The sequence below is a fragment of the Tauraco erythrolophus genome, chromosome 1 (assembly GCF_009769465.1).
Source record: "Tauraco erythrolophus isolate bTauEry1 chromosome 1, bTauEry1.pri, whole genome shotgun sequence".
NCBI lineage: Eukaryota > Metazoa > Chordata > Aves > Musophagiformes > Musophagidae > Tauraco > Tauraco erythrolophus.
The window spans coordinates 47,349,047-47,371,084 of record NC_141465.1 but is presented as its reverse complement, the minus strand read 5'-3'; the positions used below and the strand labels follow the sequence as shown (position 1 = coordinate 47,371,084).

The 22,038-nt window shown below is 36.2% G+C and overlaps 1 protein-coding gene across 1 annotated transcript in view; it reads left to right on the top strand.

Moving 5' to 3' along the window:
* Positions 1-22,038, top strand: part of CNKSR2 (connector enhancer of kinase suppressor of Ras 2) — a 218,047-nt gene that overhangs the window by 124,626 nt on the left and 71,383 nt on the right. Inside the window, 4 exon segments of the mRNA XM_086608968.1 lie at positions 3,046-3,179; positions 7,048-7,259; positions 11,116-11,205; positions 12,794-13,008. Of these exon segments, the coding sequence (XP_086465094.1) occupies positions 3,046-3,179; positions 7,048-7,259; positions 11,116-11,205; positions 12,794-13,008 (651 nt within the window).

Below are 22,038 nucleotides of genomic sequence, written 5' to 3'. Positions count from 1 at the left end.
TTAAATTTGAATAAAATACTAACGTCTTTGCTCTTCGGTTGCTTAATAGTCTTTTAACTACGTGGGAACTGGGCATTCTTTGCAGCACTGTTAAATGGATTCTGCCTGGGTTTTCCTACAGAGTATGAATTAGTTATAGTATTACTTTACTTCATGTCATGACTGGTCTTATAAAAAGCTTATTTTATTGCAAACATTCTGTTCAATAAATTGTCATAACCTTGATCCAATATGAAAAATATATTAGCAGTAAAATCTTTTTACTGACGCAGATACTGTATGAAGATATTATCACTTAAAGTTTTCTATTGGTTTTGCTTATTTTTTTAAAAAAATGTATGTCTCTTTCTGGAGCAATGTTTCTCAAACTATATATTGCAGCTTCCAAGGGAGTTAATGAAAAGTTCAAAGAGTTTTAAAAAACATTAAAAAGAATTTTAGATAGTATATATTAAATATTAATTACATTCATTGTTTAGACAGAAAAAGCAAAAATAATATGCTGACTTACTGGGGGCAATCCTTACAGTTCCTTCAGGACTGGGGATGGGAAAAGCAGCAATAAGTCCTGGTAGCAAGAGGGAGGCAGGAACTGCAGGGCAGAGCTAACCCCAGACAGAGCAGCTTCTGGAGGAGAGGAGAGTTAAGTGTCTACATGCTATCGATCAGTACATACAGGGACTTCTTCTTTCCCTGTGCTGTAAGTAAAGACAGTTATTTGTTCCCTGGCCAACTGACAATTTGAGAAAGGGTCGGTCCATAAGGAGTAATGATCCTGAAGGAGGACGATGCATCCAAAATGTTTGAGAAATACTACTCCAAAATGTGTTAAAATACGGATTTTGTGTTTGTCATTGGGGGTTAAGATTGATGCAGGGTCTTCCTCTCAGTGTTCTTGCCAGTAAGAGCCATGAAAAACAGCCTGGGCTTAACAACTGTAAACAGGGTCTTGTAATTTTCATTACAATGTAAATTCTGCAAGCTACTCAGCAAGCCACAAAGTGTACTTGTCATACAAGTGCAAGATATCCGAAAGGAAATAACCATTGTTGTATTACTAAGTGGTTCAAGAACATCTATGTCTATAGTGTCGTAGGTCAAAATTTAAAGGATAAGGTTTTGTTTCTCTGAAAGATGGAGGGTTTTTTTTGGTTTTTATCCAGTTTTGCCACCAACTTTATTCTTATTTTTGCAAACTTTGTTGTCTTGTTTTTAGTGGTTGTAAAATCTGTTACCTGTCTGGTTTTGTGTCTGTGTCTTTCTCCCTCTCTTCCTCTAAATACTGGCAATCTTTCATTAGCCTGGCTGTAGAATACTCACATTAACTCTAATGAGCAAGGAAAGAATTTAGCAGTATCACTGTTTACAGGAGATGATTTTCTAACATTCAAAAAGAGAAAACGTGTCAATTTGTAGCTGTTGTTCTAAAGGTGGACTTGCAAAGTTTTAACAAGAAAATTTTAAACGTAGATTTTTCTTATGTTTGAGATAAATAACATCTAACACAGCTCTGTTCCTAAAACAAGGCAGTAACTGGCTAAAGGATGAGGTTTCCTGGGTGGCATGCATTATTCTTACATACAGATTGAAAAAAAGTCACAAAATGGTGGGGGCTTTGCTTGATAAGTGTAAATTCGAATGTCTCATCACTAGCTTGTGAAAGGCTAACATTTTGAAAAAGTTCCTGCTGTTGAACTCTTGGGATTTTCTGCAGTATAGGCATAATGCTACAGTGTCAAGATTAATATCTAGAAAATGGGAACTGATTATTCTGCACAGGAATGCCCTCTTGGTCTGTCATAAAGTATTCTTAATAGTGCTGGCAGAAGGATCTTTCTGCGCACCCGTTCAGTCAGTATTTAGAGCTTCATCTGCCATCAATACAATGTGAAATGCTTGTGTCCTCCAGTAGTTATTTAGGTCAGAAATTGTAGGTATGGTGAACTCTCTTTAATCTCAACACTTCTTTCTTTAAGGAGTTCACTTCCAAAAAGGTGAAGGGGAAGGACCTCTTTCAGAGTAAAACTCAGCATTTTTTAGTATTAGATTTATTTTAGGGTATATGGAGATACTGTTGTACTTGCTGGTTTGTCATTTTTCTTTTTCTTCTGCTTGAGTTTAGCTATCACACAAGCCAAGCAGCATGACTTTTGTTATTAGGTAGACATGTTATTAAGTAGACTAAAGCAATCAAAGTTTTCTTCTTATTCAATTTTTCCGCATCTGTATAGAGACTGTTAGAAAATCTTGCTATAATTTCCAGCCCTATAGTGATTTAATAAAGTCTTCAAGTGGTTGGTCATTATTTGCCTAGCCAAGATAGTTAAGTTGAGGAAGAAAAAGGAGTGCCTAATTCACGAGAGAGAGATGTGACTAAGAGGATGAATCCTATTTGGACTGGAATGATAGCTAGAATGCATGATTATTCTGTAAGGAGTGTACAAATTATTTACCATTTAAAGTAAATGTTAGTTTGTCAGGATTGTGCCCAGGGGCCTGAAGAAAAATAATAATTTCCAGTTTATTCTGTCTCATAGTGCATGTTCTCTGAGGACGCAGTGCCTGATTTTACAACATCTGCAGACATAAACTGAAGCTTTTACAGTTAATTCTTAAGCTCTAGAGCAGATGGGGGGGAGATGGCATTCAATTTAATGCCTACTTATGCACCTTTTACTGAAAACACTAGACTTTTTCTTTACAATGCTAGTTTAATTAAGGAATTCACTGAATTCTGTGTGTTATTTACTCATTACGGTTTCACCAGTGGCGATACTGATTACTATTTTTATGGGCATTGGCAATAATCTTGCTGTGCAAAAGGGAAAAAGGTAGAATCAGAAGAGTCAATTTTCTAAGCACAAAACACGTCCATCCGTAGATCTATCTCCTTAGCATGAGTGTTTCAGTCAGTTTAAAAGCACATAAACATTAGAATCGTTAACTATTTCTTTAACTTTCTGAACTATAGAATTTTTATAACTTTTTCAAACAAAAATGTATGCTATATAATCTTGATTGTTTCTCTCTATTGTTTTGAACCAGCCTCTTATCCCTAGAAGTCCTACAAGCAGTGTTGCTACGCCATCCAGCACTATCAGCACACCTACAAAAAGAGACAGCTCTGCCCTTCAGGATCTTTACATACCCCCTCCTCCAACAGAACCTTATGTTCCAAGGTAAAAAAGATCGTTTCAGGTGCAACTCAATGCAAAAAATATATGTAAAGTGACTGACCATTCTGTTCCTACCCATTTATCAGCCTGCCCTGCAGGATTAGGCTGATAATGTTTCATTTTGCAGGTGAACTGGTTATTAAGGGTAGATATACTGAATCAGACCCACAATAATCTAAATCAGTGTCTTGTCTGCAAAACAGACAATAGCCTTTAGAAAAGAAGATTCAGTACCCTATTTTCTCAAATACGGGGTAGTCTATTGTCTGTAATAGTCTCATCCTATTTCAGAAGAGCAAAAATTTTCTGAAACTCTGAATCAATAACTAGGAAAAAAGTTTGTGTCTCTTGCCTTGCCTAATAACCATGATGCAACAAGGAAGGATGAGCTAAAAGCAAGAAACTTTCGACTTCAACAAGAGCACTGTTTTGTTCTGCCATAGCGTTTTATTTTTTAGATATATTTGATTTGATAATGTTAGAGCAAATTTCAGGATTGCGTTTTGGCCACTCTGCTGCATTCTGCAGTGACCATGGTGTTCCCTGTAAATATATCTGCTACTCTGACCTGCCACCTGGAACAGGCGTTTTTATCTCTCCTAGGTCTCTGGGCTTGCTGAGCCAGAAAAGCAGCAGATCCTCCTTACAGATTCATCACCCTACCCTCACATGACCTCAAATGATTCAGTATAATTCCATACTGTACACAGATGTTGCTTTCCTAAAATTCTGAGAGAATTATGGCCTATAAATAACATGGAAGTAGCTAGCCAGAAGTCTAGAAATGTATTTAAGAAGAATCAGTATTTTTAAAGCTTCCATATTCTTAGACACAGGCTATCATATGTCCAGTCAATGTATTTTTAAGTTACTTCTTGCTTTTATTTTAGTTAACTTTCTTGGAAACGTTGTAAGGGCAGCATGTCTTTTCTCGTACCCGAGTTTCTTGTAGATGAGTTTTTCTTAGACTTTCTTATCAGTAAATCTTCTGGCGAATTAATAAGATGCATGACCTGATACTGACAAGACTTTCCTGGGGGTTATCCAAGAGAGAGGTAGATGGCAAGTTAAATTGCCTAGTGAGGAGGACGAGTTGTGATTCTATGATAAATTCTTACTCTTCAGACATATGAAAAACCTTCCAGGGCAAAAGAGTGACTTTCCACTTCATGATTTAGATGATGTCACAATCCTTTTGTGTAGCTATAAGCTGAGTCTCATGTTCCTTCCTCATCCCTGCCTTGTCTGTTACCCAGTTTGGTTTTAATTTCTGAAAAAAAAAAAAAAAAAAAGCCATTTTATTCCAAATGTGACATATATAACACAGTGGAACTTGCTAACACAATTACTCTAGTATCTGTCTTAAAGTGACAAAGAGACAAACAGAATACATAGTATAGTTCACTGATTTTTTTTCTTCTAATTAAATAAGAACATTGTCAGTCATGACACTTGAATTGTTTATGGGGATTGAATGTATCTTTTATCTCTCTGATAACAGTATTTTGTTATGTCTATGTAAATATTTTAAGGACATGGTTTTCAGAAAATCCACAGAAAAAATCAAGTGTTTAATTCTAGCCCATTAACATAAAAAAGGTGCAAAAAGAAACCCCAACCAAAACATAGACTTAGGTTTCTCTTTGAATGCAGTAGTTACATGGTAAAGACCTGTTACTCCCAAAACTGAACCTGTACTATCTTAAAAGTAGTGCCTTCATGCTGCTACTGATCATGTTTACCACCACAAAAGTACTTTGATAAGAAATGCATGCTCTTTTTGGAAGTATTTTTAGTGAATATTCACAGCTCAGCAGTTTTTGAGTTCTGCTTTAGAAATCAAGATCTTCAAAATATATTTTCGTCCTTTATTAATTCATCATTTCTTAAATCATGATGATATGCAGTAGTTTGGACTAATTCTGTTTAAATCTTTTAATACATATTAGTACAAGATGTAATCTTACAGAGAGATTAAGCTATGTACATTTGAATTTTTTTTATCAGCTTAATCCTAATGGACTATACTTCATTTCACAAACCTGTCACATAGTGTACAATGTTTCTGAATAATCTGTTTTGGCATTTCATCAGGGTTTTTTTTTTTTTTTGTCTATGATTAACTATATTTAACCATGTCTTTATTTCGGGTATTATGAAACTGTTCAGCGTCTGTTTCTCAGTTTGTTGTTGCCGTTGCAAGGCAAAAAAAACCCAAACAAACAGACCCTCCTTTTGTTACTGGAATAGAGTAGAAGACTTGATATTTTGATATAAAAAGGAAAACCCTGAAGCCTTGGTGATGAAACCCACAAATAGTATATCTGCTGATGTAACCTGGCGTGAGAAAGAGGGACCAACACTTTTTCCATGTGCTGATTACTTAGAAGTACTGGTCAAAAGGTAGTACCTGCTCAAATTTGTCTAATATCTTTGGGGATGAGAACTGAAGCCCTCAGCTCCAGAGGGCTGTGGCAGAGGGCGCTTGCCTGGTGGCTCTGCACTTCTCTCCATGCTCACAGTAAAGATCTCTCCAACTCAGGCTGCCCTCATCACGGAGGCTTCCTTGCGCCAGCCCTGGTGGTAACTGCAGCACCGATTAACATCTGGCTGTTTTATGTCAGTCTCCATCATGTTACCTGCTGGGGTCCCCCAGGACTGTCACCGCAGAAAGTCTTTTCCATGACTGGAGATGAGCTCACAGCCCCGGTCCCCTCACTAAGCCAACACCATCCCTGCTCTGGGAAAGCAGCCTGGCAAAGCAAGCGTAGTGGTCAGAGGGGGTTCGTGGTGCTGCGCTGTTGCAGCCAAGGCAGGATGGCCCTTTCTCATCCTCCTTGGCTGCCTGGATCCCACGAGGAGGCTTTGGTTCGTCCTCAGAGTCTCAGTGTGCCGAGGGAGGTATAGGTCAGCACGCTGGCCAGTTTGTAACTCACATGGCAGTCCAGAGGGGCAGAAGCACTCCAACAAGAACATGAGCCCTCACCTTCTCTCTTGGCTGCCTCCCATGTGCTTTGATGCCCAGAAATCACTGTCCGATTGGGTCTTTTGCAGCCATCTCTAGGCACAGTCCTACCAGCAGGTTAACTGAGCCCTGCTTCGTCTCGTTCAAGGAGAGGGCTCCTGCCCCAGGCACAGCTGGCTCTCGTTTTATGCCTTTGAGTAGTTTGCATTTTCAGAGAGTGGGGCAGGGGTGCTGGGAAGGAAAAAGCAATCGTCGTGGGGATCTGTACACAAACTGCAAAGTGCCTGCCGTGCAATGCATTGCTGTCCTGGGATTGCAGCTCATGATAAGTGCTAGACAGCCTATTTAGTACTCTGTGGATGTACCTATACAACTTCTAGTCCTGAATTGATTGTACAAGACTCTGTTAAATGTCTGTACATCATCGGTCCCTGGTTCTTTTTGCTCTGGGATTAGTTTGTGAGGAACCAGATTGAATTTGTCCACGCTTGCCATATAGCCATGTCTTAAGCTATCTGATGTATTTAAAAATGCAAGTATAAGAAGGCAAGGTCAACATTATTTCTCTGCCCTAAATCACAAAATGCTAGGTAGATTCAAAAAAAAAAAAAAAGAAAAAAAGTGTAGGTGCACATCAGCTTTATTTCTATGATCCTTTTCAAGAGAAACCAATAAGATTGATATAATCTGTAAAAGAATTGAATAAGTAAAGATGTGTGAGATAACTGGCATGAACACGTATACATATGCATATGATGTGTGATCCTGATGTTGGTCAATGGCATTTGTTTTCTGCTTGTATGAAATATTGAATCATTTCCACGTTTATTGAAATATTCACAGTAAAAACAAACAAAAAAAAAGGTTTTATACCAATATATTAAAAACTTCTCTTGTTTACTAAAGGGATGAAAAGGGAAATCTCCCATGTGATGATGTTGGCAGACATATAGTGGGCAAGCCAGTTCATACAGGATCGGAATCTCCAAACTCATTTCTTGACCAGGAATATCGAAAACGCTTTAATGTGGTTGAAGAAGATGCAGTTTTATACTGCTATGAGTATGAGAAAGGAAGAACAAGTGGTCCTGGAAGGAGAGAGAGCACACCGACTTATGGTATGAGATTGATCTAATAAAGATAATCACCATTTGTTGATTTTAGGATTTTTGCGCATCTGGTTTTGGTTTTAATCATGAAAATATTTTTGGTGACCATTGATTTTCTTAAGAATTCTGTACTACTTTAGTCGTGTTTCAACAGAGTAAGAACTTATCTGTGCAAGAAAAAATTAATTACTATGATAGGGAAGGCAAGTCCAGTTTTATATTGCTGATTTTTCTGAATATAAGTGCTATAATTTTGTTACCAGATTGATTTTCTAGATTATGCTTTAGTATCATTTTATATAAAAAAAACCTGTCAGAAGCCCATATATTTTTACTAAAAATACAGGATGGAATTGTTCTCCCAGTATAAGGGCAAGACTTGCATAGATTTAGGAATTCAACATGAGGAAAATTTACCCAGGTATAATAGTTTTAAAGATCAGAGCCGCTTCAGATTTACCAAGAGACGACATGCTACTTTTATGCTACACTCGTCTCTAAAACTTCAATTTTTCTTTAGTCCCAGAAATGAAGTATGACTGATGATAGTATGCTTTGATGAGTTCCTATATATAGTAATTCCTCTTTATTCAAAGTTATATGTTGTCTAAGAAATAATTTTGCATGTAAACACACATGTGTATTCATGTTACTTTAACATCTTGGATTTTGACTTATTTAGGCTGAGAACTCATAAACAATTTCTGGTGAGAGTTTTGCTCCTCAAACCTTTATGTTCCAGGTTATTTCCCCTTTGAATCTTTTGGAACTCTTCCTTTAACTAGTATTGTAACTTGTTTCATCTTTGAACTGGGAGAATTGGTTTTCTGTTGCCAAGTATAAAATTGTGCTGTCATAGACTTGTTATGATATAGAAGAAAATTAAGAGGAAATCTCATGTTTAAAAAAGATATTTTTACTACTGTGTTATTAGCTGAGCACACACTTGAATATTTTTTCATCCTACTTGCTGCTTTCAATTTTTAAATTGAGCAGAGGTTTATGTTGCAGTGGTTATAGTAATTCTGACGTCATATCCCTTTGAGAAGAAGATAGACTTAATTTGTGAGGAAGTGTAGATTTAGTACATCATGCAGCCAAGCTCCAAAATCACCTGGGAACCTTGATATAAATTGAGGTTGAGCTGTGTAAAGTATCCTCAGGACCTGGAGCAATGTCCTTGCACAACATTAAAGGATACATTTTCATAAAGTGCACCCTTTCTATACAACTACACAATCCTGCTGCAAAATCCTCAGTATCCTTTTGATTTCAAAGTGTTTTCGTGTGTTTTCTAAGCATTTCTGCAGTGTACAAAATAACTACGAAGTTTTTGAAGTGGATTTATTAATATTATTACTCCAGTATTTCAACTGTTATGATTGGTGGATGCAGCCAATCCATTAACAGAGATGTACTTTCTGTTCCAGATGTTTAATTTTAATACTGGTGGTCTAGAGTGAAGAGCACATTTCTTCTTCAAGGACTGTTGAATCCATTATTTTGTTACAGGATAGCCTTTTTAGCCTTTTTTACTATTAGCAGAAAGGGTTATAAATACATGGATCAAAGACTGCACTGAAAATCAGTCATTATTTAACACATTTGTTATACAGCCTTTCACTTTTGATCTCACTTCTTTTTTAATGAATTCACACCATCAAATCCATTTTCATTTAAGTGTATTTTTTAAAAATATTGCCATTTCAGCATTAAATTCTAAAGTTTCCCACATGGCATTTGTTAGCATAAGATTTGGGGCTAGGCATGACCTTAGGATTTCACAGAAATCTGGGAAATGACAATAACGCTCTTCTGGCTTATGGTGACCCATTAAAGAAGGTCAAACAGAGTTCCAAGGCCTAGAGGAATAATTGTTTTCAGCATGTGCTCATCATTAATTATGTGATGGTGCTATTTTTTTTTAAATAATTCTCAATCCTCCTTCGTGAGAGGTTAATAGGGCTCTCCATAATTTCTTTACTGGAATCTCCTGAAATTTTTTGACAATGTTAACAATGAGATTTCTCTTTCATGCTCTTACTGGCTTCCAGCTGTTGTGTAATTGTTGCTAATTGGCCTTGGAAAGCTTCTATTCACATCCCAAGGAAGAAATTTTTCTGAGTGTAGCCACGAGGGAAAACAGATTTAGGGAATCTATGGGGGTTGATAAGAAGGAGATTAGCAGAGGTAGCAGGCAAATGAAACTTGAGTTTAAGGAAAAAAACAAATATGGTCATTACACTTTTACAGCCAGATACAAAAAACATGCACTTCGAACAGCTAGAGATTTTGTAGAAATTTTATTATGGCTATGGCTTTCGATAACAATCAGACTTTACATGATTTTGTAGCTTTTGTATCTTTTTAAGTGTTCAGGTCCTTTCAGTAAGATCCTGTGAGATCAGCCTCACAAAGAAGAGAAAGTTGCATTTCTAGAAAAAGTAACCGTTGAAACTTACTTCTGAGCAATTAAGCATGAGCCAAATACATCCCCACTCAGGAAATGGCTTCTGAACTGCATGCTCGAAATCTCACTGACTTCAATCAGACTTAAATATGTGTCCATAAATAGTAAAATATATTATAAAATGCAAGTTAAGTATGTATGTTGTATTTCCTGAGCAATGATGTATTTGTGACCTGATCCTGTGATCTGTACAAAACATACACCTTTTTTTGTAAATTTTTTAAAAAGACTCTACAACCTTTTACTGTTGTGCTGCCTGCGTGGTGTTGGTGTATTTCCCATGGATGCCATACTTCAATAGGTAGATAGACATGTTTGAATATTTATTTTCATTATAAACACGTCTTTCTTTTCCAGCATATCATGGATTTAACCTCAAAAATGTGGCGTAAGACCGATCACCTTTATGTAGGGGTTTTCTACTGAAATATTAACAAGACTTCTGAAGTTTTTACTTTAAGCTCCACTACTTTTAAAAACAAATTATTTTCCCACTTTTCGGTTTTGTGGACAGTAGATCGATTCAAAAAAAAGCAAGGGCTGACCTCGTTGTGAAAACGTTTTGTTTTCAGTCTGCCAGATATTGTGCCATATGCTATGCTACTCTATATTTTATTTCAATATTCTATTTAACTTGCTAAAAACTTCAGGTCACTTTCAGATCACTTTCCACTAAGTACATAACACATTTTCACTGTATTTCCAACTATATTTGTGGAATTCTTAAGCAGAAATCATAGTTCACAGTATTTTTTAAAATCAATTCAGCAGCTTCCTAATCAAAATTTAAAAGATATAATAGTCTTCAAATTTTCTCTCTTGCTGTCTGAAATCAAAGTAAATTTATCAATAGTGATGTACTTCGCTTTTTGTGGATGAAATGCTACGAAAGAAATTACATGTAGAGATTTTCTGCTTCTTTTCTTACTCCGTCACTGATGGATCTTTTAAGCCCACCAGCAAAGATGCTATTTGTGAAGGTACTTTAGTGATGTGGACACGTTTCTGTTACCAGCAATTCCCGTATGCTTTAAAACAGTTCTCTCCATGTGTGTGCCAGGGGCTTCCAGAATAATAAATAGATATGGTTCAGTGAAAACTAAAGTAATTTGAATGCATTTGTCAGTCTCAAACGTCAGTTCGCTGATGATTTTGTAGGACACTGGATTTATTTTCTAAACTTAAAAAAATCCATTAAATACTTAGCTGCTCTTGTCTGTTAAAAAAAAACAGAACTCCTATCCTAACCTCTTGTTCAGAGGCAGTGCTGGATCCTCTTTCATAAGCAACCCTGTTAGAATAGCAGCTTAGCAAATAATTTGTTCTTTCTTCTAAAGAATGTTAGCTTAATGCTGCCTTATGGTGCATCATCTCAATTTTTTCCTCTGTTTCCAGGGAAACTAAGGCCTATTTCTATGCCAGTAGAATATAACTGGGTGGGGGACTATGAAGACCCCAATAAAATAAAAAGAGATAGTAGGAGAGGTAAGTGATCTGAACACACATCTTGTATAAGGCATTATGGGTTTTATCATGCTCTAAGCTATATATTTCAACCTCATTTTGTTGCTTGCTTAGATATATATTTTTGTGAACCTGTTTTGGGTTCTTTCATTATGTATACCTAATTTTTTGCAGAGCTGCTACTAAGATTGAGGAAGTTACTCAGCCAGGCAAAAGAAAATCATGACTGCTAAGCCCTGCAGTTTAACTTAACTTTGTATTGGCATTTCATTGATTCAACTCAGTTCATTTTGAAACTGACCTTAATTTTATAATACTAGAGGACAAATGTATAGTTATTACTGATAAATATTGTTATGCTTAAATGAGAATTACATATCAAATTTCTCTGTCTTCATGAGTTCTTTTTGGATGGAAAACATTCTAGACCAGCACAGGATTCACCTCAAAATCATTGAGCATAAGTTCTTCTAAATTCTGGTTTGTGAGTCTCAGATATGTAACTTCACATACAAAATGATAACCTCTGAGATGGCTATTATTGCCCAGAAACAAGATGCTACAGTAACGATAGATATTTCCATAAAAATATTAACTAAACGTTCAGTAGGGATCAAAAAAGGAAACACTGTTAGGAATTATTAGGAAAAAAATACAAGATAAATTAAGAAGTATTCTTATGCAGCTGTGTAAGTTCTTGATCATGCTGGGTGTGTGTGCAGTTCTGGTCTCTTAAAATCTCTGAAGAAAAATACAGTAGAATTGAAGGTTCAGGAGACAACCTGGCTTCCAAACCAGGGTCAATTCAGTAGGCTGGCCATCATTAGTTTGGGAGAATTTAGGCAGGACATAATAAAGGTTTATAAAATCTTGCGTAGAATGAAGTAAGGAAGTAGGTTTGTCACTATGTTTTCTGAAACAAGACCTGAGAGACATCAAAGTGCCTCTGTTGAGTGCTGATTAAAAAGAACTGGCTCCTCATGCAGTTAGGGTTCAAGCTAAGGAACCTCTTGCCACAGGAGGTTGTGGATGTTGAAAGTTCCCATTAATACAAGGAAAGACCAGACAAGTTCGTGAAAGACAAATCTGCTGAGATTTCTTAAATTCACAAACATTGCTTCTGCCTCAAGATGTCCCTCAGCTACAAGCTGGTGGATGCTAGGAGAGTATTCAGGGAAAGTATGGATGATACAGTGAATGATCTCAAATGAATGTTGAAAGCAAATTACTTGTAAATGTGTGGCACCACAGTTACTTGTTTTCATTAGGATCTTGTTTAAAAAAAAGATGACAGATATGATCATAAGTGTATCATTGCTCATTTTTTGAAAACTCCAAGACAACATTTATTGGCATGAGGCTTCTATATTCTGTTCTTTTTATTGTCAGAAATACCAGAAAACTACAAGAATCATGAATTTTCCCTACAAAAAGGTTGCTTTCTTAATTATATCCCGACCAAAGAAGCGAATGGGGTTTTTTAATGAAATAGTCTTGAGGAGTTAAAACTGACAGTAGATCTTAGCAAGACTATTATATGTTTTGGAAGCAGTATTAACATACATGCAACAATTCACAATGATGTTTTCAATTACTTTTCTTGCAACAGAAAATTCATTGCTTCGCTATATGAGCAATGAGAAAATAGGTCAAGACGACTACATGTTTCAAAGGAATAGCAAAAAGGATACTGGGAAAAAGTCCAAAAAGAAGGGAGACAAGAGTAGTAGTCCAAGTCATTACTCGCTGTTGCCTAGTTTACAAATGGACTCACTGAGACAAGAAGTCATGGGCACACCTGGACCAGAAACCGCTTTGTACCACGTGAGTAAAAATAACGTTAACAAAAGTTGTTGTTCTGTGCCTGTGATGAGAGACTGTCTTGTTTTTATAGTGGCATCGAAACCTTTTTCGGACTGCTGCTGTTGCACTGATTCGTATTCTTCGGACAATAACTAGATCTCAAAGAAATGTTTTGGAATTCTTTATTGCGCTGCAAATGTGGAATGGACAACGGTGTTTTATTTCCTTTAACTAGAAGATGTCATGTTTGAAATGGAGTGTGATATCTCTGCCTTGACATATTTGCTACTAATGGACAGGGAGGAAGCCGCAGTTTCTAGACTGGCTAGAAACCTTCTTTCCAGCATCTATGTCACTGCAATATGCGAAGTCTTATCAGACAATCACTTTACAACAGGTACTTGAAAAGCCTGATAACAGCAGGAAAACTTGTGAGAGGCATTTGTTTTTCCTTTGAGGTAAGGGCAACTGTAATGAGTGTAACTGTTTCTAACGTATAGCCCTCAATAACTCAACTAAATGTGGAGGAAGGGATTCTGCTGAATAGGATATAGAAGGAAAAATGTAGTAACTTGTAGTGTTTAAATGTGTCAAGAAAATGGAGTTAGAAAATCACATCATATTTTAGATATGATCTCGTGTTCACCCCATAAAAGTATTTACATCTTAGACCTCAGTAAAAGATGCCATTGTAGAGGAATATACACACAGTAATTGTACAGCAAAACGATACATATAATTGAAATCATCTTCATATACTAACAAATAGTATGTAATTTAGATTGTCAGTGTCTAAATCTAAAGGAGTTGGCAGTGTGACCTTGTCAGGAAGTCTACTGTGAAAAACTGGCAGGTGGACCTTCACTGAACCTTTAAGAGACAAGTAACTTGATTTCCTGTTGTAAAACATCACTACGGATTTTTACATTATAATTGGTGTAGATTAATTGAAATTAATGGGACCTTTACATCCTTTTACACCATCTGAGTGCTTGGTCCACTGGTTTCTAAAACTCCTTAGTGTGCTGCAGTGTGTAGGTGAATCTGTTAAATTTCAGAGAAGATGCCAGTTAGTGTTAAAAGTAAGTGCTTGTGGTGCACTTTAATTAAACCAGATCCCCAGATTCAAGAGCTGCTATTATCTTTCTTTTTCATTTGTAGGAGTTTAGGTATGATGATAAACATTTTTGCTTACATTATTATTTCCAACTTTAGTTTTATGCTCTTTTTGTAAATTGGAAATATGACAGTGGGGAGATTTCCATTTGCAAAGGCAGACTGATTTATAGTGTTTCCCTAATACATGAAGCCAAGGAGATGGCAAGTGTCCCCAGACTGTCCTCTTTGTAATGTCTGCAATCTTTCTTAGAAGCAATCTAATCAGTGCAAGCGCCCTTGAAATCAAATATTTACAGAACAAAATAGAAAAATTATTTGTGTAACAGAGGACTTTCCACTCTGTAAAGAACAGCGTGGTAAATTTGCAACAGTTTCCCTGTATTGAGAGAATGCTCATCTCTCAATGACATTTCTTTGTTAGTAGATCTTAAATTCCAGACACTGAGAGTGAGAAAAACTTTTTAAGGTGCCATCTTTGTTTTCCTTGGTTTCCTCTATTACCCATTATATCTAGTTTCCAAATTATGTACAGAAATAAATTATGTACACAGGAACTGGAAGATTCTTTAAAATTTTGTGGTTTTCATGTACTTTGGATACCCGTGCACAAAACACCTGAACTGTTAACATCACAAATTCCACTAGTGTCTAGTAATCCTTTTTGTGCATCATTGCCATTAACGGATGTCTCTGTCTATAATGCCATTAAATCCTCAGCACCTTTTTGGAAGTTTAGTGAGACCTTATTTATTTATTTATAAAAATAAATAAAAGTTATTTGTTCTTCAGAATACAAATCAGTATTGATCTGCTAACTGGCTTTGGAGCGAAATGCATGAAATAACCAGAAAGAGGAAGCTTGGGCCATTGCTTTGTCCCTGGAAAAATAGGAAGGAGCCCTTCACAAAGCATTTACAGCCCTCTGCAGCTGATTATTGCTGGTGCTGTCGCTGGAAGCCACCTGACTGCCACCGTGCAGTACAGTGCAGTTCCTTCTTGTGGTCATGGCACCCAAGCATACTGGCTTATGAAACCCTAATCTAGTTTGCAGATGGGGCTATATGTCTTTACCACATAGCCGTGCCAAAGGTTTTGTAATGAATTGGACAGACCTTGTCTTAAAATCTTTAACAAACAGTGCAGTGAGCAGATAAAGAACAGGGGAATACAGATAAAACACAGGAACTCATATCTGACTGCAGTGTAATTTTATTAAACTGTAGATAACGAATACAACAATGAAAACTTTCTATATGCTCAAATTGCATCTTAAAGATCACTAAAAAGTGGCTATCCTATTAGAAAATATTTTTTCACAAGCATCAGCTACCTAGTTTTCACAAAGACTTTGGATTATCTGTAAATGGGAGCCTCTGGATGAGTGTGAGTTCAGTGAAGAAGAATGGTGGTAACTCCAAAAACTGCACTAATAGTAGTGAAAGAGACTGGGGGTTTTGATTTGTTTTGTTTTCTTTGTTTGGTTGGTTTTACTTTTTTTTTTTTTTTTTAAGAAGTCAATGTTTTCATCATACTAGAATATCGGATGAAGAGAGAATACTGTGACTCTGCCCTGTGTATCACAAGCCAGTGGATTTTCCTGAAGTAAAGTGTGGCTTCTATCAGATGGCTGTAGTTGAACTTGTACCTATAGTGCCTCAATTGTTTGTATTAAGTCCCAGTATTCCCACTCAAGAATACTCCACCAGGCTTGTTAAATATTTCCAGTGCCTGGTTGCTCTTCTTGTTAAAAGTTTTCACCTGTTAGCCTGTGTTTACCTGGCTTCTAAGTCCAGCCTTAGTTATAAATGTAACTTTATCTTCCAGGTAGGTTTACAAAGGTCTTTTGTTTCCGAATTTTATCTGCCAATGTAGGAATTTACAGGTTATAATCAAATCACTTTGTAGCTTTCTCTTGCTTAAAGGAAATAGAATGAGCATACTGGGTTTGTCATCAGAGAGGTTTTCGTATCCTTTCATTATTCTCATAATTCTTTCAGCTCCTTGTATTTAATCCTAAAGTATCCTAAGTATTCTAAGCATCCTTTCTACAGTACGTATGCCAGAACAGGACATAAATTTCCAGGAGCTGGATAGAAAGGTAATATAACCTTTCTATTCCAGTTCACTACCTCTCTTTTTAAGTATTTAAAGGCTGTTTACCCATTTTAACCATAGACTTGGTGTGAGAATATGTTTATTTCTTGGTTTTGGGTTTATTTTTTCTGTAATGTCACTTTTCCAAATCTCTGATTTGCAAGACTGTATTCCCAGTCTAATAATTTATATCTTACATTCTTTGTTCTTAAATATATAAAATTGTGTATGGTGGCAATGTTGAAACATATGACTTCTTGGGTATGCTTGCTGAATAATCTATGTCTGTGAAGCAACCCTAAGTATGAAATACCAGAGAGTAAGGGCTATGAGCCATCAAATTGTGCCCAATTATTCCCATGTCCATAACACAGAGTATTGAAGCTCCAGGAATCCAGGGTCTGCTGTGGATTGGAACTTCTGAAACCTTTGTTTTGAAATTATCTTTTTAATATACATATTCTGTGAAATAAAAAAAGCCCACACATTTAATTTCTTTTTTTTTGTTTGTTTCTCTATTTTCTTTTCCCTTTTTTCTGAATTCCTTGGAACAGAAACCATGCTCCTCCCTGAGCATTCAAGTCTCATGTCGTTCACTGGTCTTTGATTCTGTGCTACCTTTATTCAATGATGTTTTCATTCTTTTTTGAGCCCATTGATATAAATGTTAAATAATTTAGGACTAAGAATGCATCGCACTAGTTAATGATTAATTCCTTTCACAATTCCAGGCCTCTTTCCTCTTGAATTTTGCAGCCATTGACATGTGCAGGTTGATTACCTTTTTACTGAGGTTTTCTGCAGAAAAGCAACTTTTACGATTATGCTGACTTTGACTCCTTGCTTCTACTGTTTTTATACATGGTTCTATAGAAAAGAAAAATCTTTGATCAAAAAAACGTATGGATGAATTAAACTACCACAACAGAAATTGTCTATTTTTTTCCTGTAAACAAAGTGGATGGTGTTAAAAAATTACCATGGTAATTCAAAAGTGCGTGGTTGTTGTTTATTTGCTAAGTTATTTTGAAGAATGCCAGCAGATTCGAATTGTTGTAATCTGAAGTGATCACAAGAATGTGGCAGTCTAGCATTTTCCTGACCATCAGTATACTAAATTTGCATAAAATCACTGGGTTTAACAACTTTGTTTACATCATTGACCTGCCATTACAACCAAAACCTATGTGGTCATGGGAGCATTTTCATTTATGGCCTTGAAAAGTGAACAGCATTTACGTTTGTCCACTGAAAATAATTGATGTGATAGCTGATATAATAGCAAAAGAAAAACTAATTTGTGTTGTGTCTGTGAAGCAATCATCTCTTCTATCCACTTATGATGTTTTTTTAATCCTCACATACAAAGTCTCTTCACCACTTTGCTTTGTTTTGTTTCCTGTTCCAGAAAGTGTTTCCAGCATACGTTGATTTCTAGCCAAGTTGTTGCTTTTTCTTCCTCAGTATTGCAAAAGAAATACCAGCACAGAGTGTTAATGTTTTTATTAAGCCAAGGCAAACTGTTTGAGCTGTTGCTAATCTAGTGTGCAAGCAGGTGTTCAATGTGATCTATTAGTGTAGATATAAAAGGGTGCAGTTAAAATTGTCTTGGACCTTTGGGGCCCAAGAAACGAAAGCTCTGACATACGATTATAGTTTTTTGAAGTTCATTATATTATTCTGTATTGGAATTTCTTTGGTACGTTGGGCTTTGTTTTCGTTGCAGGAAAATAATGTGATTATGTAGGAGGAAGATAGTGTCATGAGTGACAAGAAGTTCTGTATCAAGTTAATAATAATCTACTCCTATCTGGATCAATGTAACTTTCCCTTAGTCTAGAAACAGCATTGTTATGGGAAGAAAAGTTTGCAGCCTATTGTTTGTAGTAGGGAGTTAGACAAGAAAAAGTAACCTTGCTTACAGGCTGTTTCCAAACCTACACCAATAAACTTATATTATTGACCTTGTTCCTTCTCCCTTCCTGCCTCTTATCCCTTTGCCTTTTCTGCTGTATGCTCACTTGTTCATATGTATTTAGCACTTCTCCTATGACTTGCTTGTCATAGGAGAAGTGACGAAGTAGCAGCTTCTCATTTTGCTGATAGCCACCCTATTTGAAATTGTTTAATTAATTACAGTTGTTTTCTTGGTCATTTTAATAGTATTTGAAAATGACGTAAGTTTGGTAGCCAGATGTACCACTTGAAGTCCATACCTCTGGAACAGGTGACTAAGGAATGGATGCAGGGAAGAAATGAAGGATTTGTTCCATAGGGATTTTGCTGAATCTACATGCATAGATATGTACATGTGCACTATCTTTAATGTTCCAGTTTTACTTTAAATAAGGGTGGAATAAAATAAAAGCCATCAGTTGGAGGTCTTTTGCTGCAAATTCAATGAAGTTGGTGCACCTTTGGCAAACTTATTTTTCTCCTCTTTAGCAATATGTAACTGTCCATGTGGTTGGAATGCAGCTCAGTAACTCTTGCCTCACATAATTGATTTCAGTGCTTGCTGCAATGACCACCTACAGGGAGCCTAGCACTCTCCTTTCTACTCGGACAGTGAGGACACTGAGGCAATGACAGTGAGAGATTTGGCCAAGGTTACAGTTTCAGTTGTGTCTCTCTGCCAGTCCTCATAAGGTCTGCATCAGTCCGAGCAAGGAAGGTTCAATTGGTCGCAATAGTGATCGTGTTGAACATACTGTAAGTGAAGAAGATTTTCTTCTGGACCTATTGCAAAAATCATTTTTTAGCTGATAAGATAAATTGGAAAAGAGACAGTAACTTTTAAGAAAAATAACTTTTCTACTTGTGATGCATATTTCCAGATATTTCTTGCCTCCCGCCCATCCCTCCAGAGAAAAATATAGGAAAATGCTTTTAAAAGTTAAATTCAAAATGTATGTATTTAGGTGTTCTCAATACAGAGAAGAATTTACCAAAAGCTCATGATTTTGAAAACTTTAAAGTCTAATTCTGTTTAAGCGGTTGATTTTCTCTTACTCTTCCTATTCCTCTCTGTAGAAAGACTGAAAGGAAGGAAAAAGAGAAGATACATGAACACAAAATACCTACATTTTATATGAAAATTCTGGAATAGAATAGGCATGTATATTTGAAACCTTTTAATTTTAGTACTTAGTAACTAGAATTTAAGAAAGTACAGAACATATGCGTGTTAGTTTCCAAATAAACTTGTGCACAAGCTACACATGAAATTGTTGTGAAAATCTTCTGAATAGAAATGACATGTAATAAGCACTGTATACTGGAAAACTATTTACCAAAAACCACTCCATGAAAAAACTAGCAGTTAATTATAATTGTAAGTATCACAGTATTTCAAGAATTTCTGTTTGGTTGATTTTGTTATGGATATTTGTAATTAAACAAAAATAAGTTTGTAGAGAAAAAAAACTGAAAATAATTGCACAGATTTTAAGTAGGTGTCTGAAATCTAGAATGTCATTGTACAGTTACAACAGATGGAGTTGGTACATTTTCTTCTTCAAAATGTTTGAAGTCCAGCTATGCCAGTATTTAAATATCAAGGCTTCCTTTTCCTTTTTCTCCTCCCTGTTTTCACGATTGCCTATAGTTAGACTTGTAATTACTATATAATGAGTCTAGCAGTTGATATCAAAGTCCAGTTAAATCTAAGTAATCATAGTAAAAAATACTTTCCATAAGTATTTCCATAACTGTTGTTAACATTTGAATTAATAGGGCTTCTTCTCTATGGTCTTTCATCTCCATTTAAACATTGGTATTAAAATAATACTGAAGCTTGCAGAATGATTACAGACTTACAGGCATCAATCATCAGCAAAGGAAATTTTATAGTCCTTGAAAATGTGCTTGTAAGAAATATTTGATCTAAAAAATTATACTTGTGTTAAAGTTAAAAAGCATTGGCATTCTTATATTCTCAGCTAAGAAACTGCACTGGATTTCAAATAACTGTCCAGAAATTAAATGAACATCATGAAGAGTTTTTTAAATATTTCATAATTCTGAAAAATTTCAGTCTATCAGTTACCACGGTAAGAAAGGTAAAAATTAGAAGGTCATTTCTCTGCTGCTTTGTTGCAAATTAGCTCTTTACAGTCTAAATATAATTGTGCATGCACAAGCTTCCATCATAAAGGTAGGAAAACACAAACCTCAACTGATAGTAGTACATACACTGGTCATATCACATCTTAGTTTTTGTGGCCTTATAGGGATGTAGGAGAGCACTTTGACCTGTTCTACAGCTTCAACTCCTTGATCATTTTCCTATCAATGAGCATGTAACAAGGAAATAAGATTGTGATGATATCTAGGTCCACATGTGTGGAAATGGAAGAAGCTCACCATTGTGCAGTAGAAACAGAGCTGAATAGACTTATGAAGTTATAGAATAATCTGATTCAGAGTTCTTTTAAAAGATTCAAAGTCTATTCAGAGGCAAAAGTGCTGGTAAAATGTTTCATATAATGCAATGCAGAGTAGAATACTAATTTTGCTATGAAGGCATCATGAGCACCTAGCTTGTATCCAGTTTTCAGTATCTGATTCAGACAGAAGAGCAGCATCTTTCATGTTCTTAAGATGGAATAGTGGTCCCGGCCCTTGACCAGCTTCTTCATTCCAAGAAGAAACCATCTAAATTATACTATATGTATTTCTTCCTTCCAATGCAGCACTTTGTAGCAAGCACCAAAAAAGTATTAAAAATATTAGTTATGTTGTTAAAATCAGTGTAGGAACTTCACCTAGGCTAGAAGTGAACTGTGTGGCATGTAAAACAAACAAAATGGTGAAAAAGTGAACCATAAGCAAAATATGCCTTACTCCATAAGATTCTTGTGACAACTGGAAGTGATTGGGATAGCCATAAGATTATTGTGCTAAAAGGTAAATCTAGATATTCCCTCTAGGTTTGTTAAAAATCTGGTCTGAAATAAATTTATGTTTCTGAGAGAAAAGGCAATAGAGACACAGCATGTAAATTACTTGCTACTGGAAGATGGTGTTGTATTATTTTTAGACTAGCACAATCAACACAGAGGAATAGAGAGGCCTCCTGGGTCTAGTCCTCTGCTATTGCAGTTAATCACCTTCATTTAATCCTATTCAAATATGTATTGAACTCCACATCCAAACATGGTATGAATTGCTGTTACTAATGATGGGACCAGTAAAAGGTGGTAAACTGGGTGAATGGATGGCCAGTTGTCATAATTCCAAGAGAACTGTTGGACAGAGGGAAGGAAAGAGAACAGAATTATAATTAGCCTGCCAGCAGAAGAAAGGCATCACTCCTGAGGGTTTGCTACAGAAAAAAATCCAAATGCCTCGGAAACCAGCATAAAGTGCATAGGATAACAGGATAATTCAAGCTGGGAGCAACCTCAGGAGGTCTGGACTCTGGTCTTTGGCTCAGAGCAGGGCCAGCTCTGAGGTCAGACAAGGCTTCTCAGGGCCTTACCTGGTCAGTTTTGAAAACCTCCTGAGATGGAGACTACACAAACTCGCAGCCAACCTGCTGCACTGCTTGGCTGTCCTCATGGCAAAAAATGTTAGGAGGTGGGTGATAAAACAGAGGTTTCAGCGTGGCTGAGAAGTTAGCAACTTGCTTGGATTTAAGGCATAATTTTTTGTTGTTTCATTGCTGTTTAGCTAAAATCATCTTGGGAAAGTAATATTTTGTCTCCTCAGGAGGGAGTGCTAAGTTCTTCTAATTATATGGAATAATATCTGCGTAGTTCATGAGGAATATTATTTCTGTCACAGATGGGAGAATATTTTCATATCTGCATTGCTTTTCTTTGAAAGAAGCAGTTA